At 27.4% G+C, this 26,364-nt stretch overlaps 1 protein-coding gene across 2 annotated transcripts in view; it reads left to right on the forward strand.

The window, feature by feature from the left end:
• LOC111421900 (dual specificity mitogen-activated protein kinase kinase 4-like) overlaps positions 1-26,364 on the forward strand; it is a 34,302-nt gene that overhangs the window by 319 nt on the left and 7,619 nt on the right. The window contains exons 2-4 of one of the 2 annotated variants that reach the window (XM_071195742.1): positions 4-94; positions 6,962-6,991; positions 7,160-7,760. In XM_071195742.1, coding sequence (XP_071051843.1) covers positions 4-94; positions 6,962-6,991; positions 7,160-7,760 — 722 coding nt within the window. The remainder of the gene's footprint in view (positions 1-3; positions 95-6,961; positions 6,992-7,159; positions 7,761-26,364) is intronic. The other variant, XM_071195743.1, reaches the window with a different exon arrangement.

Raw genomic sequence — 26,364 nt, forward strand, 5'->3', positions numbered from 1 at the left:
TAGTACGACGTCCACCCGCTAATTTAGGCACTTCCGGTGGTGGGAGGCCGAAAATGATGTTACCAAAGGTTCCTGCTATGAACGATAAAACTAGGTGAGAAAGTAATAATTAATTATTTAATTAATTTGAAACACCCAAAACGATTTTTGGTATAATTCAAGAATCATCATGTCGCCTAAAAATCGACATTTTTTTTTTCGATCAATGGTAAATTACTCAAGTAACTCGTTACAAATAAAAAAAGTGTAGAACTTACCAAAAAATCACTTTAAAGATTCAACTGAACGCTAGATACTAATTATTGCTAAAAAAATTTAAATACTATTAGTAAAAGACTAAAAACTACTTGTAAAGAGGAAATACTATTTCAAAAATCTGCTTCTAAAATGATTTCTAGATATTGCAGAAAAAAATCGCAACTTACTTGGAAAAGACTTCAAAATAATACTTATTGTTTCCAAAGTGCTAAACACTGCTGCTAAAGGCTTCCAAGACCACTTATTGCTTTCAAAGACTTTAATAATTGCTTGGAAAAGAGATATACTTTCCAAAAAGTTACCCACCACTTCCAGAATGTTAGATACTGCTGGAAGAGACTAATAATTAATTTTAAAGAAGAGATATGAAAAGATTACAATCTGCTTGGAGAAGTATTTCCATTAATATTAATGTTAAATATGTCGAGTTTGGGCTCATTTTAAAGGATTTTTAATTAAGTTGTCAAATATGTTAAAATTAATAGTTGAAAGTTCGAATTTTCTGTTTTTTTGAGATAAATGCGTCAAATTTGGATTATTTTATGAAGATTACGAACTCTATTATATGATAACTAACTTCAAGTTTAAAATGTCAACCTCAATTTTAACATATTTGTAATCTTCATTAAAAATCCTTTAAAATGAGTACAAACACGACATATTTATCTTCAATATTAATGAAGTTGTGGTCATTTTCCGGTTGAGAATGTCAACGTCAATTTTGACATATTTGTAATCGTCGTGAAAAATCCTTTAAAATGAATCCAAACATGATACGTTTAATTGCAATATTACTCGAGATATAAGCAACTTCCGGTTTGAAATGTCATTTTGACGTATTCTTAATTTTTATAAAATGTCTTAATATTTGTCACAAAAACAAAAATATAAACAAAAAAAATGAAAAATTAAGGTTGGTATTAATATTTAAAAATTAAATTGTTGCTAACTTCGGGTTTAATGTTTTTTATTTTAACTTTTTTGTTTTTTGAGATAACTGCGTCATCTTTGGACTCATTTTAAAGGTTTTTTAATGAAGATGACAAATATGTCAAAATTGACGTTGACGTTTTAAACCGGAAGTGATTGTATCTCCATTAATATTAAAGTTAAATATGTCGAGTTTGGGCTCATTTTAAAGAATTTTTAATTAAGTTGTCAAATATGTCAAAATTAATAGTTGAATGTTCGAATTTTTTGTTTTTTTGAGATAAATGCGTCAAATTTGGATTATTTTATGAAGATTACGAACTCTATTATATGATAACTAACTTCAAGTTTAAAATGTCCACCTCAATTTTAACATATTTGTAATCTTCATTAAAAATCCTTTAAAATGAGTACAAACACGACATATTTATCTTCAATATTAATGAAGTTGTGGTCATTTTCCGGTTGAGAATGTCAACGTCAATTTTGACATATTTGTAATCGTCGTGAAAAATCCTTTAAAATGAGTCCAAACATGATACGTTTAATTTTAATATTACTCGAGATATAAGCAACTTCCGGTTTGAAATGTCATTTTGACGTATTCTTAATTTTTATAAAATGTCTTAATATTTGTCACAAAAACAAAAATATAATAAAAAAAAATCAAAAATTAAGGTTGGTATTAATATTTAACAATTAAATTGTTGCTAACTTCGGGTTTAATGTTTTTTATTTTAACTTTTCTGTTTTTTGAGATAAGTGCGTCATCTTTGGGCTCATTTTAAAGGTTTTTTAATGAAGATGACATATGTCAAAATTGGACCGGAAGTGATTGTATCTCCATTAATATTAAAATTGAATACGTCGAGTTTGGGCTCATTTTAAAGTATTTTTAATTAAGTTGTCAAATATGTTAAAATTAATAGTTGAAAGTTCGAATTTTTTGTTTTTTTGAGATAAATGCGTCAAATTTGGATTATTTTATGAAGATTACGAACTCTATTATATGATAACTAACTTCAGGTTTAAAATGTCAACCTCAATTTTAACATATTTGTAATCTTCATTAAAAATCCTTTAAAATGAGTACAAACACGACATATTTATCTTCAATATTAATGAAGTTATGGTCATCTTCCGGTTGACAATGTCAACGTCAATTTTGACATATTTGTAATCGTCGTGAAAAATCCTTTAAAATGAGTCCAAACATGATACCTTTAATTCCAATATTACTCGAGAAATAAACAACTTCCGGTTTGAAATGTCATTTTGACGTATTCTTAATTTTTATAAAATGTCTTAATATTTGTCGTAAAAACAAAAATATAATTAAAAAAAAATGAAAAATTAAGGTTGGTATTAATATTTAAAAATTAAATTGCTCTCTTCATTGTTGCTAACTTCGGGTTTAATGTTTTTTATTTTAACTTTTTTGTTTTTTGAGATAAGTACGTCATCTTTGGACTCATTTTAAAGGTTTTTTAATGAAGATGACAAATATGTCAAAATTGACGTTGACGTTTTAAACCGGAAGTGATTGTATCTCCATTAATATTAAAGTTAAATATGTCGAGTTTGGGCTCATTTTAAAGGATTTTTTATGAAATTGATAAATATATCGAAATTAAAAGTTGACAATTCAAACTTTTTGGTTTTTTGAGTTAAATGCGTCAACTTGGACAGGCGGAATACTGCTTCCAAGACTACTTATTGCTTTCAAAGACTTTAATAATTGTTTGGAAAAAAGATATGCTTTCCAAAAGGCTACCTACTGCTTCCAGAATGTTAGATACTGCTGGAAACGACTAATAACTGCTTCCAAAATGCTATATACTGGTGGAAAAGATTACAATCTGCTTGGAGAAGACTAGATAGTGTTAACAAACAGATTGGAAAGACTAGATACTGTTCTATAAGACTACTTACTGCGTTCAGAGAGCTATTTATTGAAACTATTCTTCTGTTGAGTGATATCTTTCTGTGTCCTTTCCATTACAGATTTAAAAATTGTTGCTACAACACTCGAATCTTTGTCACCCAGATGCGACATATCTTTTTAGACGTATTTCAGAATTTTGTGTAGAAATTCCACTTTGAGTTAAGTTAATTAATATTTAACCATAGGATACTTAGTTCTAGTTTTGTACTAGAACTAACACAAGACCCGAATGTTTCTAGTTTTAGATCTAATGTTAGTTTATTATGCGCTAGTTAGCATAAGATATCACTATGTTGCATATTCTTATGTTTAGCCACATGTCTCTAAAGATGGCTAAACCCGAATTATTGTAGTTCTAGATCTTGTAGTAGTTCTAATTTTACTCTATCACTAGAACTAACACAGAGTCTATCTAACGACAGGTAGTCTTTATGGGTGTTTCATTCGAAAATATACATATGTTGTAATAATAATAATAATAATATTTATTGAATAAGCATGCATAATACATTATTCTCGTTAATACAATACAAAAGAAAAAAAAATATTTATATTACATAATGAATCAAATAAATAACATTCTCTTCATAGTAATTTTAAATTGACTGTTATTTAATGATCTTATTTGGGATGGTATCAAGTTGTATAACTTTATGCCAACATATTTGAAAGAATTCTGGGATTTTTCTATCCTATGGTATAGAACCTGAATATCATTTCTGTGTCTGGTATGGTAGTCATGTATATCTGCATTTCGTGTATATAAGTAGGTGTTTCTGCGTATGAATATGAGTCAAGCAGGTAATTTTTTGAAAATTGTTCTACAGCTTTCTTGATTGTTTAATTCCTTTAAAATCCTTACCGCTTTTTTCTGCAGTTTAAAGATATCGATTATTTGACTAGATACCTCCCAAACTTCAATTCCAATGTTGCCATACTGTGGAAGTAGGCGTAGTAAACGACTTTAGCTATATCTGATGATAAATTCTTGGTCGAACTTGCTAGTTTCTTTTTTAGTTCATTAATATGCTCTGTCCAGGTTAAAGTTTCTGGCAACGTTAATTTTTGTTTAAAAGGTCAGCACCTTGGTTTTTTCCTCATAGTTTAATGTTTCTGAAGTTTCTGAAATTTCCGCCATAATTTATAAAGGACGTATCATCATCCGATTGAATGTTGCCAGACAAATCATTAATGTATAACAGAAACAATATTGGTCCCAATACTGATCCCTGCGGTACACCAGCCTTGACACAATTCCATTTTGATATTTTGCGCTTCCAATGAACTTGTTGGTACATTACATTACATTACATAGAATACATATCGGGTAGGCGGACCAACCAACCTTGCACCGCGACCCTAAGGATCTATTGTACCCCGATAGATATCGTTATCAAATTTCACCGTGCAGTCCAATGCTCTTAACGAACATTAATACCTTGCTCGGCGAAAGGTCATTCAGATCTTTTGAGGAGATAAACTGCGACCCAAAAATCGAGAATCTGATACGGTTAACGGCAGGGCAGTGGCATAAAACATGCTCAACCGTCTCTGCTTCCTCCGCACATAGTCGGCATTCAACATCGTCGGCTAAACCCAACAACTTGAGGTGTGCTTTTAATCGGCAGTGCCCATTAGAACTTTTATGCTACTACGGGCAAGTCCTAAAATATTCCCGGGTCTCATTCCAGGAGAACTGGTCCACAGTAGGCGAAGTCTCTCTTCAGCCCACAGTCCAATCCTATATTTGGCCATCGCAAGTGATTCACCAACTGCTGGTTCCGGTCCCACAAACGCTTCAGCGCTGCCATCTCGTGCTAGCTTATCTGCCGCTTCATTGCCAGCAACCCCAGAGTGACCCGGGACCCAGATCAGAGAGACTCTGTTATCACAACTCAGTGTGTTTAATGTTCTCTTACAATCATTAACCAGAGCCGACACCGTTTTCACGGCTTGTAGCGACTGTCTGAGACATTTAGAGGAATTAGATGATTTTTTAGATGTCGTTCCTTTAAACACAAGGCAAGCAATGTGGTGCTCCTGCGCATAGCACACAGGCTGTCCAAAAATTTCTGAGGGAACGTTTTCCGGGACGGTGGATTGGACAAGGAGTAGATTCGCTGATAAGTTGGCCCCCCCGATCGCCGGATCTTACACCTGTAGATTTTTATTTATGGGGACGCGTTAAATCGCTAATTTACTGCGTTGAAATAACTTCAGTTGATCAACTGAGGTTTCGAATTGTTGATTCATTTGATCAACTTCGAACTGAGATCAATGTTCTCCGCAGAGTGCGCTTTAATTTAAGACGGCGATATCAGGTGTGCATCTGCTTTAGTATTTTTTTGTTCTTTTTTATTTATTACTATTTGTTTATAATTTTATTGTTCTTGTTAATATTTTTGTTATCTTCTTGTTTGTTGTTACCGTGAAAATTAAATTTATTGTTTTGAAAATTACATTCTTTTATTCAACTAAAATAAACTAACATTGGATTTAACTAAGTCTGCACTTAGAAATGTATGCAAATAATGGTTATTAGCTCAGTTCGTTTTTCAATTGTCATCGCCAACTCAGATCTTGCGGAATATGTTTCCTTTTTTTGTTTGTTACGATTGAAATCAATGCTTAACATTTTCGCGTATAACTCGAAAACGGTCAATGTTACCAAAATTTTCAAAGAGTGATAAAAGTTTCTAAAATAAATTTTTTATTAAAAAGTACAAAAATAAATGTAGGGTTACGAGCGAACAAAAAAGTTCTGAGCAAACAAATTTTAGGGACAGCCTGTATAGCATGGTTGTCGCCGCCCAATCAAAGTGAAAATTAGTTTAACGATTTTGCTTGATATTTGTTTACCCTGTACTAAATTTCAACGCTTTATCATAAATGGTATTGAAAATATTTAGAAAAATGTGTTAAAATTTCTGAACTTTGATGGCCCATATCTTGGCCATTTGAAGACTTTTATAATAATTTTCTTTCACGAATCGTCATCATTTTTGCTCTTGTATATGAGGTTAATTTTATGCCCTGAGTCACCGGAACACCTGTATATGCGTGGAAGGTTCACACACAGGCAATTTTGAATTTGAAGGTTAGGTTATTGACAGTTCGACAGTTTCGCGTCATTGTTGTAAATTTTGTTTAAACCCTTTTGCGTCTTCAATTAATACACTCATAACTTCAACGTTAATTTGTATGTTTAGTTTTGACGATAACAAACGAAAATAAATACAATAATAAGTAAATAAATAAATAAATAATAATTATTAATTTAAATTTACCGCCAAAATATCTAGTGATATTTTCTGGTGATTTTTCCTAGTGTAAATCTGAGTTTCGCGTTTACTCCTCCTGGTTTAAAAACAGAGTATAGTTGTCAATGTGACAATTTTTGTCTATGGATGTTTGAACACGCTCTTAGCATCGAATAAAAGGCCCACTGAGCAATTTCTCTTATTTTGGGAGGTGTACATGAAACATTTTTTCAGGTTAATACATTTTGTGTTTTGACAGTTTCTAATTGTCAATTCAAATTTCGGTTGTTACCAACTGCTGCATACCTATTTCCCTACATTGTCAAAATTTATTTTATTTTTGTTAAAAAAAAAGGATAAAAACACGAATTACAAAAAATTGCATAAAAAACACGTTTTATAAGACTTAAAGCACTCATTCATTATACTATTTATTTTTAACCTGTTTTTTGGGTCATTTCACAATGATTAAAAAGAAAGAAATAGTCGACTTGATGATTCTTGAATTTTTCCCGATTTTTGATTAATTTATCGTTAGAATCATATCTTGTTGTTAATTTTTTCACAGATTCGTGCAAAATGACAGACAAAAATTGAGGTAATAGCCCCGTTTTAAAAAGAAATTCACCTTTTTTGTGTGTATCGTATCGATATTTATTTAGTGTAGCTGTTTTTATCCCTTTTTGTGCACGTTTTTGCAGCTTTTTATCTAAATTGTTTTCTCTAATGTATATATTTTTTAATACTACGAAATTATAATTTCCAGAGAAAATACGCGATTTAGAATGTGTCAATCCATGCAATCGACGGGTAAATTAAAAATCAACGAAACCGAATATGAATTTACTTCGGATGATCTTCGAGATCACGGCGAAATAGGAAGAGGCGGATTTGGAACGGTTAATAAAATGTTACACGAAAGAACGAATACGATTTTAGCGGTTAAACGAATTCGATCTACGGTTGACGAAAAGGAGCAAAAACAATTGTTAATGGACTTGGAAGTTGTGATGCAAAGCAACTCTTGTCCGTACATAGTACAATTTTATGGGGCGCTTTTTAAGGAGGGTGATTGTTGGATTTGTATGGAATTAATGGACACGTCGTTGGATAAATTTTACAAATTCATTTGCGAACGATTAAACCATAAAATACCGGAGCCGATTTTGGGGAAAATCACCGTTGCTACCGTCAAAGCATTGAGTTACTTAAAAGATAAATTAAGGATAATTCATCGAGACGTTAAACCGAGTAATATTTTATTAGATCGAAGGGGTAATATTAAATTATGTGATTTTGGTATTTCCGGACAATTAGTTGATTCAATCGCGCGAACTAAAGATGCGGGATGTCGACCTTACATGGCTGTAAGTCATTAATAATTTATTATAATTTATTACTTTTGTAACAAAACAATACGATTTCCCCCTCCACTCATTCTCAGCAGAAAATTTCATACAAAAGTCGTTCTAAATTAAATTCTAAAACGATTTTCTCAATAAAAATATACAGTGTGTCCCCGGATTGTGTCCCCGTAAGGTATAATTGACGATAAATTTTTGAATTCAAATTCCATCTTTTGCAATTAAAGTCTGGATGTCATAAAACGAAATATAACCAAGTTTTACGTCAAATGTCGTACGTCAAGTTTTGAGTACTGTTGGGTTGGTAGTATTGAAAACGGTGCACATTGCGCACATGACGAAGCGGGTGTCATGTCGAAGACGCGAGTTAACGGTCATGGCATGTAAAGATTTAATCGTTTATACTTGAATATATTAAAATACAGCAGAAACTAAAAAGTGGATTTATTCCCCGAAACAAAGTTTGTTAACTGTTGTAGGTAAACTGGTCTTTCTAAGCAATGTACGACAAAAGTTGATGAAGATAAAATGTTTGTTATGTTAAATTATAGCGATATGCCGAATTTTATTAATTTAGGATATAAAAGCAAAATGCAGATTTTTAAATCATAAGATTAACAAAACATTTTCGAACTAAACTAAATTAACATAAAAGCTTATTCAATGATACCAACATTAACATAATTCAGCCCTTTTGCGACATTGTTTATAACTTCCGTTATAAACATAACGGAAGGATAATTTATAATTCCGTTAATATGGTCCAACGGAATTTCTCTAATAACTGTTTTAATTTTTGTTTTAAACGGTCTAAATTGTTATTAAAATTTTCAGTGTACAGGGTGGTTCAAATTCGATGTCCGAATAGCCTAACTCGGAAACTATAAGAGTTAGAAAAAAAGTAGCTTCCATGTCATGATCTCATTTTTCGAGAAACTGCTAATGTCGAAAACCCCATAACGCTGTCGTCTTTTGTTTGTCCCCTAGAGACCAAAATTGAAAATATCGTAAAACCAGCAAGTGCAATTATCTTCGTCATTATTCTAGGTGGAGTATTATAACTAAGACATTATATGGACACTTTTTTACAGAGAATTTGATGATGTAGACAAAAAAATTTTTTCGGTTTTAGATTTTGAGATATCATGACAATTTTCATTTTTTTAAATGGAAACAACCACTGATTATTCGCTTATTATATTCTTTATTTTTTTCTAATTACAAAAATATAGGGTTCGAAAGGTCTATTTCTTATTGTTTTAGAATAAAGCTAAAAACAAACTTTTTTTATAAAATTTCCATCTAGTGTCGTCGACGAAATTAAATTTACAGTTTCCTGTAAATCACGGTACTATAACTAAAAATTATTCTACTAAAAATTTACTTTATTTTCTAATATGTAACATTCTAACATGTTAAACTTTTCGTAATCCATCTTAAAAAACAAGATTTTTAAAATGACACTTTAGAAAATTTTTGAATACAAACAAATGTTGCTATGTTTATTTGAATTCAAATAAAACGTATGGCGCCATCTAACAATAATTTATTAAGTCATTTAAGAATAATATTAAATATTAATAAAAAATGTGAAATAATGCAATCTATTCCAACTATTGTATAATAACATATATAAATTAAATAGTTCAACAAATATATTTGTTTCAAATATCAGAAATATGTTTTTTTTATTTTTAATTATAGTACCGTAATTTACAGGAAACTGTAAATTTAATTTCTTGGAAGACACTAAAAGAAAAGTTAATTTTTTGCTTTATTCTAAAACAATAACAAATAGACCTGTTAAACCCTATATTTTTGTAATCAGAAAAAAATAACGAATTTATTAAGCGAATAATCAGTGGTTGTTTCCATTTAAAAAAACGAACATTGTGATAATATCTCAAAATCTAAAACCGAAAAAATTTTTTTGAATACGTCATCAAATTCTCTGTAAAAAAGTGTCCATATAATGTCTTAGTTATAATACTCCAGCTATAATAATAACCAAGATAATTGCGCTTGCTTGTTTTACGATATTTTCAATTTTAGCCTCTAGCGGAAAAACAAAAGACGATAGCGCTATGAGGTTTTCGGCATTAGCAGTTTCTCGAAAAACGAGATCATGACATGTAAGCTACTTTTTTTCTAACTCTTATAGTTTCCGAGTTAGCCTATTCGGACATCGAATTTGAACCATCCTGTACACTTTTTGTTTTACATAACCCCAAAAATAAAAATCCATAATAGATAAATGCGGACTTCTTGGCGGCCATGGTTGCGGACCATATCTAACAATCCATTTTTTTCTACCAAATAACGTATTTAAATAATTTCTAATTAAAATGGTGGAATGTGGGCCGCAACCATATCTTGTTGGAAATATAATTTATTGCGTTTTTCTAAATCCACGCCGTGAAGATAATTAAATAAACAATTTTCAAGTATTTCCAAATATCAAAAAACAGCACACCACACATTCACTTTCTGGGAATACTGGTGTTTACAAGCTATGCGATAATGTGGATTAGTCTTTGACCAGAATCAATAATTTTGTGATGTAACCACTCCATTAGTGGTGAACGATGCTTCGTCCGAAAATATTGTGTTTTTTAAAAAAGTTCTGTCTTTCAAAATTTTGTACCCAAGCCACAAACAATAATCTAAACGTTTTGCTTCATGACCTAATTCGATTGTGTGGATAGTTTTGGTTTATACGGCAATATCTTATTTTCTCGATAAATTCTTTGTAAATGGGATTTACTTATACCGACATGAACTGCCCTTTTTCTTAACGACACCTTACCGTAATCCATTGCGTTTGTTACTGCAACAATCCACGCCGCATCATGTTCATCTAAAAGCTTTTTTTCCTTCCTTTTATTTTTCACATTGCCCGTTTCCGTAAATTTTTTAATAACTCTCTTAATTGTTTTTTTATCTACTAAAAATCCAAATTTTTCCTCAAATTGCCTTAAAACTGCATTGTAACTAATGTTCCCCAGTCCATAGCACTGCACTATAAATATTTTATGTTGTAATGCAAACATGATCAATTAATATTTGACAATAGGTTAAAGCTAAGCTATCAAATGATAATTGTTAGTTCACTCAGATCTCTCTGTCTTTATTGTAAAACGAAATATTAAAAACAATTTTCAAGAACAAACTCATTTTTTCTTTTATATGCAAAATTAATAAAATTATCGGCATATCGCTATAATTTAACATAACAAACATTTTATCTTAATCAACTTTTGTGGTACATTGCTCAGAAACACCACTTTACCTGCACTGGTTAACAAACTTCTTGCGTTAACTTTGGTACTTTGAGGACATTTGACGTAAAACTTGGTTATATTTCGTTTTATGACATCCAGACTTTAATTGCAAAAGATGGAATTTGAATTCAAAAATTTATCGTCAATTATACCTTACGGGGACACAATCCGGGGACACACTGTATATATAAAAATTTTTTTGAGGTTATGTTCTTAATTATTGATCAAATCAAAAAATTTTATTAACAATATTTGTTTAGAATTACTTCAGGAACAGTGTTTGTTAATACAATTTTTTGCTAACTTGAAATTTTAATTTCCCTCTGAATAGTATGCTATCAAAATTAATTATCTCAATAATTATGGTTTCTATCAAAAAATGTTTTAAATAAAATTTGTTTCAATTTCGATTTTCAATCAATTATCTTAATAAAAAAATTTTACATTTCTATTAATTAAGCATCCAGCTATAATTATATATAAAAACGGAAAAATTATTATTTTGGGGTTATCTCCTTAATTATTGATTAAATCAAAAAATTTTGTTAACAATGTTTGTTAAGAATTGCTTCAGGAACAGTGTTTGTTAAAACAATTTTTTGCTAACTTGAAATTTTAATTTCCCTCTGAATAGTATGCTATCAAAATTAATTATCTCAATAATTATGGTTTCTATCAAAAAATGTTTTAAATAAAATTTGTTTCAATTTCGATTTTCAATCAATTATCTTAATAAAAAAATTTTACATTTCTATTAATTAAGCATCCAGCTATAATTATATATAAAAACGGAAAAATTATTATTTTGGGGTTATCTCCTTAATTATTGATTAAATCAAAAAATTTTGTTAACAATGTTTGTTAAGAATTGCTTCAGGAACAGTGTTTGTTAAAACAATTTTTTGCTAACTTGAAATTTTAATTTCCCTCTGAATAGTATGCTATCAAAATTAATTATCTCAATAATTATGGTTTCTATCAAAAAATGTTTTAAATAAAATTTGTTTCAATTTCGATTTTCAATCAATTATCTTAATAAAAAAATTTTACATTTCTATTAATTAAGCATCCAGCTATAATTATATATAAAAACGGAAAAATTATTATTTTGGGGTTATCTCCTTAATTATTGATTAAATCAAAAAATTTTGTTAACAATGTTTGTTAAGAATTGCTTCAGGAACAGTGTTTGTTAAAACAATTTTTTGCTAACTTGAAATTTTAATTTCCCTCTGAATAGTATGCTATCAAAATTAATTATCTCAATAATTATGGTTTCTATCAAAAAATGTTTTAAATAAAATTTGTTTCAATTTCGATTTTGAATCAATTATCTTAATAAAAAAATTTTACATTTCTATTAATTAAGCATCCAGCTGTAATTATATATAAAAACGGAAAAATTATTATTTTGGGGTTATCTCCTTAATTATTGATTAAATCAAAAAATTTTGTTAACAATGTTTGTTAAGAATTGCTTCAGGAACAGTGTTTGTTAAAACAATTTTTTGCTAACTTGAAATTTTAATTTCCCTCTGAATAGTATGCTATCAAAATTAATTATCTCAATAATTATGGTTTCTATCAAAAAATGTTTTAAATAAAATTTGTTTCAATTTCGATTTTGAATCAATTATCTTAATAAAAAAATTTTACATTTCTATTAATTAAGCATCCAGCTGTAATTATATATAAAAACGGAAAAATTATTATTTTGGGGTTATCTCCTTAATTATTGATTAAATCAAAAAATTTTGTTAACAATGTTTGTTAAGAATTGCTTCAGGAACAGTGTTTGTTAAAACAATTTTTTGCTAACTTGAAATTTTAATTTCCCTCTGAATAGTATGCTATCAAAATTAATTATCTCAATAATTATGGTTTCTATCAAAAAATGTTTTAAATAAAATTTGTTTCAATTTCGATTTTGAATCAATTATCTTAATAAAAAAATTTTACATTTCTATTAATTAAGCATCCAGCTGTAATTATATATAAAAACGGAAAAATTATTATTTTGGGGTTATCTCCTTAATTATTGATTAAATCAAAAAATTTTGTTAACAATGTTTGTTAAGAATTGCTTCAGGAACAGTGTTTGTTAAAACAATTTTTTGCTAACTTGAAATTTTAATTTCCCTCTGAATAGTATGCTATCAAAATTAATTATCTCAATAATTATGGTTTCTATCAAAAAATGTTTTAAATAAAATTTGTTTCAATTTCGATTTTGAATCAATTATCTTAATAAAAAAATTTTACATTTCTATTAATTAAGCATCCAGCTGTAATTATATATAAAAACGGAAAAATTATTATTTTGGGGTTATCTCCTTAATCATTGATTAAATCAAAAAATTTTGTTAACAATGTTTGTTAAGAATTGCTTCAGGAACAGTGTTTGTTAAAACAATTTTTTGCTAACTTGAAATTTTAATTTCCCTCTGAATAGTATGCTATCAAAATTAATTATCTCAATAATTATGGTTTCTATCAAAAAATGTTTTAAATAAAATTTGTTTCAATTTCGATTTTGAATCAATTATCTTAATAAAAAAATTTTACATTTCTATTAATTAAGCATCCAGCTGTAATTATATATAAAAACGGAAAAATTATTATTTTGGGGTTATCTCCTTAATTATTGATTAAATCAAAAAATTTTGTTAACAATGTTTGTTAAGAATTGCTTCAGGAACAGTGTTTGTTAAAACAATTTTTTGCTAACTTGAAATTTTAATTTCCCTCTGAATAGTATGCTATCAAAATTAATTATCTCAATAATTATGGTTTCTATCAAAAAATGTTTTAAATAAAATTTGTTTCAATTGCGATTTTGAATCAATTATCTTAATAAAAAAATTTTACATTTCTATTAATTAAGCATCCAGCTATAATTATATATAAAAACGGAAAAATTATTATTTTGGGGTTATCTCCTTAATTATTGATTAAATCAAAAAATTTTGTTAACAATGTTTGTTAAGAATTGCTTCAGGAACAGTGTTTGTTAAAACAATTTTTTGCTAACTTGAAATTTTAATTTCCCTCTGAATAGTATGCTATCAAAATTAATTATCTCAATAATTATGGTTTCTATCAAAAAATGTTTTAAATAAAATTTGTTTCAATTGCGATTTTGAATCAATTATCTTAATAAAAAAATTTTACATTTCTATTAATTAAGCATCCAGCTATAATTATATATAAAAACGGAAAAATTATTATTTTGGGGTTATCTCCTTAATTATTGATTAAATCAAAAAATTTTGTTAACAATGTTTGTTAAGAATTGCTTCAGGAACAGTGTTTGTTAAAACAATTTTTTGCTAACTTGAAATTTTAATTTCCCTCTGAATAGTATGCTATCAAAATTAATTATCTCAATAATTATGGTTTCTATCAAAAAATGTTTTAAATAAAATTTGTTTCAATTTCGATTTTGAATCAATTATCTTAATAAAAAAATTTTACATTTCTATTAATTAAGCATCCAGCTATAATTATATATAAAAACGGAAAAATTATTATTTTGGGGTTATCTCCTTAATTATTGATTAAATCAAAAAATTTTGTTAACAATGTTTGTTAAGAATTGCTTCAGGAACAGTGTTTGTTAAAACAATTTTTTGCTAACTTGAAATTTTAATTTCCCTCTGAATAGTATGCTATCAAAATTAATTATCTCAATAATTATGGTTTCTATCAAAAAATGTTTTAAATAAAATTTGTTTCAATTTCGATTTTGAATCAATTATCTTAATAAAAAAATTTTACATTTCTATTAATTAAGCATCCAGCTATAATTATATATAAAAACGGAAAAATTATTATTTTGGGGTTATCTCCTTAATTATTGATTAAATCAAAAAATTTTGTTAACAATGTTTGTTAACAATTGCTTCAGGAACAGTGTTTGTTAAAACAATTTTTTGCTAACTTGAAATTTTAATTTCCCTCTGAATAGTATGCTATCAAAATTAATTATCTCAATAATTATGGTTTCTATCAAAAAATGTTTTAAATAAAATTTGTTTCAATTTCGATTTTGAATCAATTATCTTAATAAAAAAATTTTACATTTCTATTAATTAAGCATCCAGCTATAATTATATATAAAAACGGAAAAATTATTATTTTGGGGTTATCTCCTTAATTATTGATTAAATCAAAAAATTTTGTTAACAATGTTTGTTAAGAATTGCTTCAGGAACAGTGTTTGTTAAAACAATTTTTTTCTAACTTGAAATTTTAATTTCCCTCTGAATAGTATGCTATCAAAATTAATTATCTCAATAATTATGGTTTCTATCAAAAAATGTTTTAAATAAAATTTGTTTCAATTTCGATTTTGAATCAATTATCTTAATAAAAAAATTTTACATTTCTATTAATTAAGCATCCAGCTATAATTATATATAAAAACGGAAAAATTATTATTTTGGGGTTATCTCCTTAATTATTGATTAAATCAAAAAATTTTGTTAACAATGTTTGTTAAGAATTGCTTCAGGAACAGTGTTTGTTAAAACAATTTTTTTCTAACTTGAAATTTTAATTTCCCTCTGAATAGTATGCTATCAAAATTAATTATCTCAATAATTATGGTTTCTATCAAAAAATGTTTTAAATAAAATTTGTTTCAATTTCGATTTTGAATCAATTATCTTAATAAAAAAATTTTACATTTCTATTAATTAAGCATCCAGCTATAATTATATATAAAAACGGAAAAATTATTATTTTGGGGTTATCTCCTTAATTATTGATTAAATCAAAAAATTTTGTTAACAATGTTTGTTAAGAATTGCTTCAGGAACAGTGTTTGTTAAAACAATTTTTTTCTAACTTGAAATTTTAATTTCCCTCTGAATAGTATGCTATCAAAATTAATTATCTCAATAATTATGGTTTCTATCAAAAAATGTTTTAAATAAAATTTGTTTCAATTTCGATTTTGAATCAATTATCTTAATAAAAAAATTTTACATTTCTATTAATTAAGCATCCAGCTATAATTATATATAAAAACGGAAAAATTATTATTTTGGGGTTATCTCCTTAATTATTGATTAAATCAAAAAATTTTGTTAACAATGTTTGTTAAGAATTGCTTCAGGAACAGTGTTTGTTAAAACAATTTTTTTCTAACTTGAAATTTTAATTTCCCTCTGAATAGTATGCTATCAAAATTAATTATCTCAATAATTATGGTTTCTATCAAAAAATGTTTTAAATAAAATTTGTTTCAATTTCGATTTTGAATCAATTATCTTAATAAAAAAATTTTACATTTCTATTAATTAAGCATCCAGCTATAATTATATATAAAAACGGAAAAATTATTATTTTGGGGTTATCTCCTTAATTATTGATTAAATCAAAAAATTTTGTTAACAATGTTTGTTAACAATTGCTTCAGGAACAGTGTTTGTTAAAACAATTTTTTGCTAACTTGAAATTTTAATTTCCCTCTGAATAGTATGCTATCAAAATTAATTATCTCAATAATTATGGTTTCTATCAAAAAATGTTTTAAATAAAATTTGTTTCAATTGCGATTTTGAATCAATTATCTTAATAAAAAAATTTTACATTTCTATTAATTAAGCATCCAGCTGTAATTATACAGGGTGATTTATAACATACGGAGCAGATTAAAAGAGCAAGTAGTAGGGGCCAAACTGAAGATATTTTCTTAATAATGTTTTGACTACAACGTAATAATCACAAAGATATAGAGCATTAAAGTTGAATTAATTGCCCAGCATTTCTTACGATATACGGTATTACACTACGTTTAAATTCAAACTGCGAATATTTCGGGGTTACTTAAGCAATGCCTGATTAGCACCAATAATAAAATCTTTGTAATATGGCAGTTACGGCTATTTAAAAATTTGTTAAATCACTCAAAAACTGGTGTTTGTTTTTTGAGAACCGCTGATACCATGTTTTTATTGCTGTCAATCCAGTTGACTTGGTTACCTAGCAACGGACATGTCATTTAATTTTAATAATCAATGTCATTTAACGTCAAAATTAGAATTTTTACTAATCAAAAAATACAATGGTAATGTACAGTAACGAAGAATACGTAGATATGGTTATTATTTATGGAGCTGCTGGAGAAAATGCTGCACACGCAAGTATTTAGAACGATATCCAAATCGACAGATCCCTTCTGAAAACACTTTTCTTCTGTTAATCCAGCGGGGAAGAGAGACAGGAAATTTGCAACCTAAGAAAGGTCTTGGTGGCGGTAGACTAAACAGACATGGAGTGAATGTGGAAGAAGAAATTCTAGAAATTGTGGAAGCGGATCGAAGCACGAGTACTCGTCAAATTTCTCACCAACTCGAGGTATCCCAGAATTTTGTTTGGCGTACGTTGAAAAGTAACGGTTTACACCCCTATCATTTTCAAAAAGTGCAAGGACTGACTCCCGCTGACTATCCTTTGCGGTTGCAATTTTGCGAGTGGCTACTAAATCGTACCAACAGAGAAGCAGATTTTGCGGACAGTATACTGGTAACGGATGAATGCTGTTTTACCAGAAATGGTGTTCTAAATGTTCACAATTCCCATGTGTGGTCGGACGAAAATCCACACGTTATTCATCAAGGCTCTTTTCAACAACGATTCAGAGTGAATCTATGGGCGGGAATTGTGAACAATACGTTAATAGGATCTTTCGAATTACCAGGAACTCTTAATGGAACTTCTTATTTACAGTTTTTACAAGAAAATCTGAAGATATTCCGCTACTTATGCGACGTGAGATGTGGTTTATGCACGACGGTTGTCCTGCACATTTTAGTCGTAATGTACGAGATTTCCTCGATAATGCTTTTCGGCAAAAATGGATTGGTCGAGGTGGACCTATTCCATGGCCACCACGTAGTCCCGATCTTAACCCATTGGACTTTTTTTTATGGGGATTCATGAAGGATAGAGTATATGCCACCGAGGTTAATACAATCGACGAACTACGACATCGCATCACTGCCGCTACAGAGGACATACGTCCACGATTATCGTTAAATTGGATTCGTCGTGCGCAGTTGTGCGTCGAAATGCAAGGACAGCACTTTGAACATATGTTATAAAGAGATTATTATTATTATTATGTTATTTTCTTGTTTTAGATTTATTTATTAGATCTTATTTTGTATTTAAAACATTATTATTATCCGTTTCATAAATTAACATCTATTATTTCTTTTCATAAATTACGTATTAAAACTAAACAATTAAATTGTCTACTTTGACAGCTCCTTCAAAAATGAGGATGGCGTTGACAAGTATTTTAATTGTTCTTTAGTGAATATCAGCGGTTCTCAAAAGTTGACGCTAACTTATTTAAAAAATTAACAGGCGATATCTATGTAACTATTAAGATTTTAACAAAACATTATTAAGAAAATCTCTTCAGTTTGACCTCAAATACCTACCCATTTAGTCTCCTCCGTATGTTATAAATCACCCTGTATATAAAAACGGAAAAATTATTATTTTGGGGTTATCTCCTTAATTATTGATTAAATCAAAAATTTTTGTTAACAATGTTTGTTAAGAATTGCTTCAGGAACAGTGTTTGTTAAAACAATTTTTTTCTAACTTGAAATTTTAATTTCCCACTGAACAGTATGCCACAAAAATTAATATTTTTGAGGTTATATCCTTATTGTTGATTTAATCAAAAAATGTTGTTAACAAAATTTGTTTAGAATTACTTCAGGAACAATGTTTGTTAATACAATTTTTTTCTAACTTGAAATTTTAATTTCCCACTGAACAGTATGCTACAAAAATTAATATTTTTGAGGTTATATCCTTATTGTTGATTTAATCAAAAAATGTTGTTAACAAAATTTGTTTAGAATTACTTCAGGAACAGTGTTTGTTAATAAAATTTTTTGCTAACTTGAAATATTAATTTCCCTCTGAATAGTATGCTACCAAAATTAATTATCTCAATAATTATTGTTTTTATCAAAAAATGTTTTAAATAAAATTTGTTTCAATTTCGATTTTGAATCAATTATCTTAATAAAAAAATTTTACATTTCTATTAATTAAACATCCAGGTGTAATTATGTATAAAAACGGAAAAATTATTATTTTGAGGTTATCTCCTTAATTATTGATTAAATCAAAAAATTTTGTTAACATCGTTAGTTAAGAATTGCTTCAGGAGCAGTGTTTGTTAAAACAATTTTTTTCTAACTTGAAATTTTAATTTCCCACTGAACAGTATGCTACAAAAATTAATATTTTTGAGGTTATATCCTTATTGTTGATTTAATCAAAAAATGTTGTTAACAAAATTTGTTTAGAATTACTTCAGGAACAGTGTTTGTTGATACAATTTTTTGCTAACTTGAAATTTTAATTTCCCTCTGAATAGTATGCTATCAAAATTAATATTTTTAAGGTTATATCCTTATTGTTGATTTAATCAAAAAATGTTGTTAACAAAATTTGTTTAGAATTACTTCAGGAACAGTGTTTGTTAATACAATTTTTTGCTAACTTGAAATTTTAATTTCCCTCTGAATAGTATGCTATCAAAATTAATATTTTTAAGGTTATATCCTTATTGTTGATTTAATCAAAAAATGTTGTTAACAAAATTTGTTTAGAATTACTTCAGGAACAGTGTTTGTTAATACAATTTTTTGCTAACTTGAAATTTTAATTTCCCTCTGAATAGTATGCTATCAAAATTAATTATCTCAATGATTATTGTTTCTATCAAAAAATGTTTTAAATAAAATTTGTTTCAATTTCGATTTTGAATCAATTATCTTAATAAAAAAATTTTACATTTCTATTAATTAAGCATCCAGGTATAATTATATATAAAAACGGAAAAATTATTATTTTGAGGTTATATCCTTAATTATTGATTAAATCAAAAAATTTTGTTAACAATGTTTGTTAAGAATTGCTTCAGGAACAGTGTTTGTTAAAACAATTTTTTTCTAACTTGAAATTTTAATTTCCCACTGAACAGTATGGTACAAAAATTAATATTTTTGAGGTTATATCCTTATTGTTGATTTAATCAAAAAATTTTATTAACAAAATTTGTTTAAAATTACTTCAGGAACAGTGTTTGTTAATACAATTTTTTGCTAACTTGAAATTTTAATTTCCCTCTGAATAGTATGCTGTCAAAATTAATTATCTCGATAATTATTGTTTCTATCAAAAAATGTTTTAAATAAAATTTGGTTCAATTTCGATTTGAATCAATTTTCTTAATAAAAAAATTTTACATTTCTATTAATTAAGCATCCAGGTGTAATTATACAGGTGTATCTGAATGATATGCCCAAACTTCAGGGGGTAATTCTTTGGGCGATTTTAAGGGTACTTTGATATATAAACCATGGGCGACTTGGGCTCCCCTAAGGAGCTACACCCCTCCAAAAATGGCGGAAAATTTTGGTTTAATTTTTTTTTCTCAAAAACCATAAACGCTAGGACAAGGAAATTTGGGGAATATGTTTAACTGGTAGTAGGGCACGTTTTCACCCTATTTGTACTTTCAACCTATCCTTCTAAACTACTAAACGTAACCACCCCCTTTACATTTTTGCTAAAATTTTTTTATGCAGAGGGTAAATACATTAAAAAAAAAATTACATAGGTAGATGAAAGTATCCTAAAACTTTTTTGTCTCTCTAAAATTTTTCCAAAAACGACTAATTTTTGAAAAAAAAAATAATAAAGCAAACACTGCCTGTTCAACAACGGGGTTGTCGATCAAAAGTTGGAATCAATTTTTAATGAAAAAATCTCAGTAGCCTTTGCAATCTTTGTCAGAAATATTTTTGACGTTTAAATGTCAGTGGTTTTCCTACTATTATTATTGTTTTTCAAATTAATTTATGAATAAAGTTCTAGCATTTACGCTCGTTCACTCGACGTTTCAAAATTTTAAATAAAACAATAATAATAGTACGAAAACCACTGACATTTAAACGTCAAAAATATTCCTGACAAAGATTGCTAAGCCTGCTAAGATTTTTTCTTTAAATTTCATTCCAACTTTCGATTAACAACGCTACAGCTTAACAGTTAGTGATTGCTTAATTAATTTTTTTCTCAGAAACTATTAACTTTTCGAAGAACATCAGAGAGACAAAAAAGTTTTAGAATAGTTTTATCTATTTAACTGAAATTCTTCCAATGTATTTATCATCTTCATACAAAAAATCTAAGCATAAATTGAACGGGGGTGGTTACGTTTAGTAGTTTAGAAGGGTAGGTTGAAAGTACAAATAGGGTCAAAACGTGCCCTATTATGAGTTAACCATATTCCCCAAATTTCATTTTCCTAGCGTTTATGGTTTTTGAGAAAAAAAAATAAACCAAAATTTTCCGCCATTTTTGGAGGGGTGCAGCTCCTGAAGGGAGCCGAAGTCGCCCATAGTTCATATATCAAAGTACCCTTAAAATTCACTAAAGAATCATCCCTTGAAGTTTGTTGCAGTCATTCAGATACAGCCTGTATATACAAATTTTTTTGAGGTTATGTTCTTAATTATTGATCAAATCAAAAAATGTTGTTAACAAAATTTGTTTAGAATTACTTCAGGAACAGTGTTTGTTAATAAAATTTTTTGCTAACTTGAAATTTTAATTTCCCTCTGAATAGTATGCTATCAAAATGAATTATCTCAATAACTATTGTTTCTATCAAAAAATGTTTTAAATAAAATTTGTTTCAATTTCGATTTTGAATCAATTATCTTAATAAAAAAAATTTTACATTTCTATTAATTAAGCATCCAGATGTAATTATGTATAAAAACGGAAAAATTATTATTTTGAGGTTATCTCCTTAATTATTGATTAAATCAAAAAATTTTGTTAACAATGTTTGTTAAGAATTGCTTCAGGAACAGTGTTTGTTAAAACAATTTTTTTCTAACTTGAAATTTTAATTTCCCACTGAACAGTATGCTACAAAAATTAATATTTTTGAGGTTATATCCTTATTGTTGATTTAATCAAAAAATGTTGTTAACAAAATTTGTTTAGAATTACTTCAGGAACAGTGTTTGTTAATACAATTTTTTGCTAACTTGAAATTTTAATTTCCCTCTGAATAGTATGCTATCAAAATTAATTATCTCAATGATTATTGTTTCTATCAAAAAATGTTTGAAATAAAATTTGTTTCAATTTCGATTTTGAATCAATTATCTTAATAAAAAAATTTACATTTCTATTAATTAAACATCCAGGTGTAATTATATATAAAAACGGAAAAATTATTATTTTGAGGTTATCTCCTTAATTATTGATTAAATCAAAAAATTTTGTTAACAATATTTTTTAAGAATTACACCAGGAACAGTGTTTGTTAAAACAATTTTTTTCTAACTTGAAATTTTAATTTCCCACTGAACAGTATGGTACAAAAATTAATATTTTTGAGGTTATATCCTTATTGTTGATTTAATCAAAAAATTTTGTTAACAAAATTTGTTTAGAATTACTTCAGGAACAGTGTTTGTTAATAAAATTTTTTGCTAACTTGAAATATTAATTTCCCTCTGAATAGTATGCTATCAAAATTAATTATCTCAATGATTATTGTTTCTATCAAAAAATGTTTTAAATAAAATTTGTTTCAATTTCGATTTTGAATCAATTATCTTAATCAAAAAATTTTACATTTCTATTAATTAAGCATCCAGGTATAATTATATATAAAAACGGAAAAATTATTATTTTGAGGTTATCTCCTGAATTATTGATTAAATCAAAAAATTTTGTTAACAATGTTTGTTAAGAATTGCTTCAGGAACAGTGTTTGTTAAAACAATTTTTTTCTAACTTGAAATTTTAATTTCCCACTGAACAGTATGCTACAAAAATTAATATTTTTGAGGTTATATCCTTATTGTTGATTTAATCAAAAAATGTTGTTAACAAAATTTGTTTAGAATTACTTCAGGAACAGTGTTTGTTAATACAATTTTTTGCTAACTTGAAATTTTAATTTCCCTCTGAATAGTATGCTATCAAAATTAATTATCTCAATAATTATTGTTTCTATCAAAAAATGTTTGAAATAAAATTTGTTTCAATTTCGATTTTGAATCAATTATCTTAATAAAAAAAATTTACATTTCTATTAATTAAGCATCCAGGTGTAATTATACAGGTGTATCTGAATGACTGCAACAAACTTCAAGGGGTGATTCTTTAGTAAATTTTAAGGGTACTTTCATATATGAACCATGGGCGACTTCAGCCCCCCTACGGAGCTACACCCCTCCAAAAATGGCGGAAAATTTTGGTTTAATTTTTTTTTCTCGAAAATCATAAACGCTAGGAAAATGAAATTTAGGGAATATGTTTAACTCATAATAGAGCCCGTTTTGATGCTATTTCTACTTTCAACCTACCCTTCTAAACTACTAAACGTAACCACCCCCGTTCAATTTATGCCTAGATTTTTTTTATGAAAATGATAAATACATTGGAAAAATTTCAGTTAGATAGGTAAAACTATTCTAAAACTTTTTTATCTCTCTGAAATTCTTCGAAAATTTAATAATTTCTGAGAAAAAAAATAATTAAGCAAATACTAACTGTTAAGCTGTAGGGTTATTAATCGAAAGTTGGAATGAATTTTTATTGAAAAAACCTTAGTAGGCTTTGCAATCTTTGTCAGAAATATTTTTGACATTTAAATGTCAGTGGTTTTCTTACTATTGTTATTATTTTATTTAAAATTTTGAGCGTAAATGCGATAGAACTTTATCCAAAAATTAATTTGAAAAACAATAATAATAGTAAGAAAAACATTGACATTTAAACATCAAAAATATTTCTGATAAAGATTGGAAAGCCCACTAAGATTTTTTCATTAAAAATCCATTCCAACTTTGATCGACAACCCCGTTGTTTAACGGGCAGTGTTTGCTTTATTATTTTTTTTCTCAAAAATTAGTCGTTTTTGGGAAAATTTTAGAGAGACAAAAAAGTTTTAGGATACTTTCATCTACCTATGTAAAATTTTTCTAATGTATTTATCATCTGCATACAAAAAATTTTAGCGAAAATGTAAAAGGGGTGGTTACGTTTAGTAATTTAGAAGGGTAGGATAAAAGTACAAATAGGGTCAAAACGTGCCCGATTATGAGTTAAACATATTCCCCAAATTTCATTTTCCTAGCGTTTATGGTTTTTGAGAAAAAAAAATTTAACCAAAATTTTCCGCCATTTTTGGAGGGGTGTAGCTTCTTAGGGGAGCCGAAGTCGCCCATCATAAGTTTTTTGGCTCGACAGCTACGACCAATAAGAGCTGGATATCACAAAGAGCATTCAATTTTACATAAAAAAGGTACTCTTATTGAAATTGTCTAAGTCTATCGGTTTTCGAATTATTTACTTTTAAATGTTTAAATGTATTTTTTCTTCTAAAATATTTATTTTTTAACATAAGCAAAGTTGGGTTTGTTTTCCGCTTATGTTTCGACAATTGCCTTAATTGTCAACATTGATTTAATTTCCGTGTGCAATAATCATTTTTAACAACAATAAAGTTATTACCAATTTGAAAATGCCACCACATAATGAGTTTTTTAATAAAGAGAAAGCCAGATTTAAGTCCACTGGATTTTTGAAAATGGTCACATTATTCTAGTGTTATTAATTAATTGTTATTGTTATCGATTATTATCGTTACTAATTGCTATAGTTACTGTGTGTTATTGATTTTAAATGTTAACCTTAAAATTACTTTGAAACAATTAAAAGCAGATAACTTGGAAACCAGTAGACTTAAACAATGTAAGCAAGAGTACCTTTTTTGTGCAGAATTGAACACTCCTTCAGATTTCTGGTCGAGTAATCACAAAACAAATATCAAATTCGTATTTGTCATGCTCGAAAACATCTAACTACCAAATTTTATGTTAATAGTACAAAAACCTTCAAAATTATTAAGAAATTTCGAAATAAAAATTTAACTTTCAACACCCTGTGTATTAAAAACCACCGACATTTGTATAAGACAAGTTAGGCTAAAACGTCATATTTTAGTGTCTACTGTCACCGGTATTCGGATTTCCCATTCTTTCTGACTCACCCTGTATATAAAAATTTTTTTGAGATTATCTCAATAATTATTGTTTCTATCAAAAAATGTTTTAAACAAAATTTGTTTCAATTTCGATTTTGAATCAATTATCTTAATAAAAAAATTTTACATTTCTATTAATTAAGCATCCAAGTGTAATTATGTATAAAAACGGAAAAATTATTATTTTGAGGTTATCTCCTTAATTATTGATTAAATCAAAAAATTTTGTTAACAATGTTTGTTAAGAATTGCTTCAGGAACAGCGTTTGTTAAAACAATTTTTTTCTAACTTGAAATTTTAATTTCCCACTGAACAGTATGGTACAAAAATTAATATTTTTGAGGTTATATCCTTATTGTTGATTTAATCAAAGAATGTTGTTAACAAAATTTGTTTAGAATTACTGCAGGGACAGTGTTTGTTAATACAATTTTTTGCTAACTTGAAATTTTAATTTCCCTCTGAATAGTATGCTATCAAAATTAATTATCTCAATAATTATTGTTTCTATCAAAAAATGTTTTAAATAAAATTTGTTTCAATTTCGATTTTGAATGAATTATCTTAATAAAAAAATTTTACATTTCTATTAATGAAGCATCCAAGTGTAATTATGTATAAAAACGGAAAAATTATTATTTTGAGGTTATATCCTTAATTATTGATTAAATCAAAAAATTTTGTTAACAATGTTTGTTAAGAATTGCTTCAGGAACAGTGTTTGTTAAAACAATTTTTTTCTAACTTGAAATTTTAATTTCCCACTGAACAGTATGCTACAAAAATTAATATTTTTGAGGTTATATCCTTATTGTTGATTTAATCAAAAAATGTTGTTAACAAAATTTGTTTAGAATTACTGCAGGAACAGTGTTTGTTAATACAATTTTTTGCTAACTTGAAATTTTAATTTCCCTCTGAATAGTATGCTATCAAAATTAATTATCTCAATAATTATTGTTTCTATCAAAAAATGTTTTAAATAAAATTTGTTTCAATTTCGATTTTGAATCAATTATCTTAATAAAAAAATTTTACATTTCTATTAATTAAGCATCCAGGTGTAATTATGTATAAAAACGGAAAAATTATTATTTTGAGGTTATCTCCTTAATTATTGATTAAATCAAAAAATTTTGTTAACAATGTTTGTTAAGAATTGCTTTAGGAGCAGTGTTTGTTAAAACAATTTTTTTCTAACTTGAAATTTTA

This window comes from Onthophagus taurus, chromosome 5 (genome assembly GCF_036711975.1).
Source record: "Onthophagus taurus isolate NC chromosome 5, IU_Otau_3.0, whole genome shotgun sequence".
NCBI lineage: Eukaryota > Metazoa > Arthropoda > Insecta > Coleoptera > Scarabaeidae > Onthophagus > Onthophagus taurus.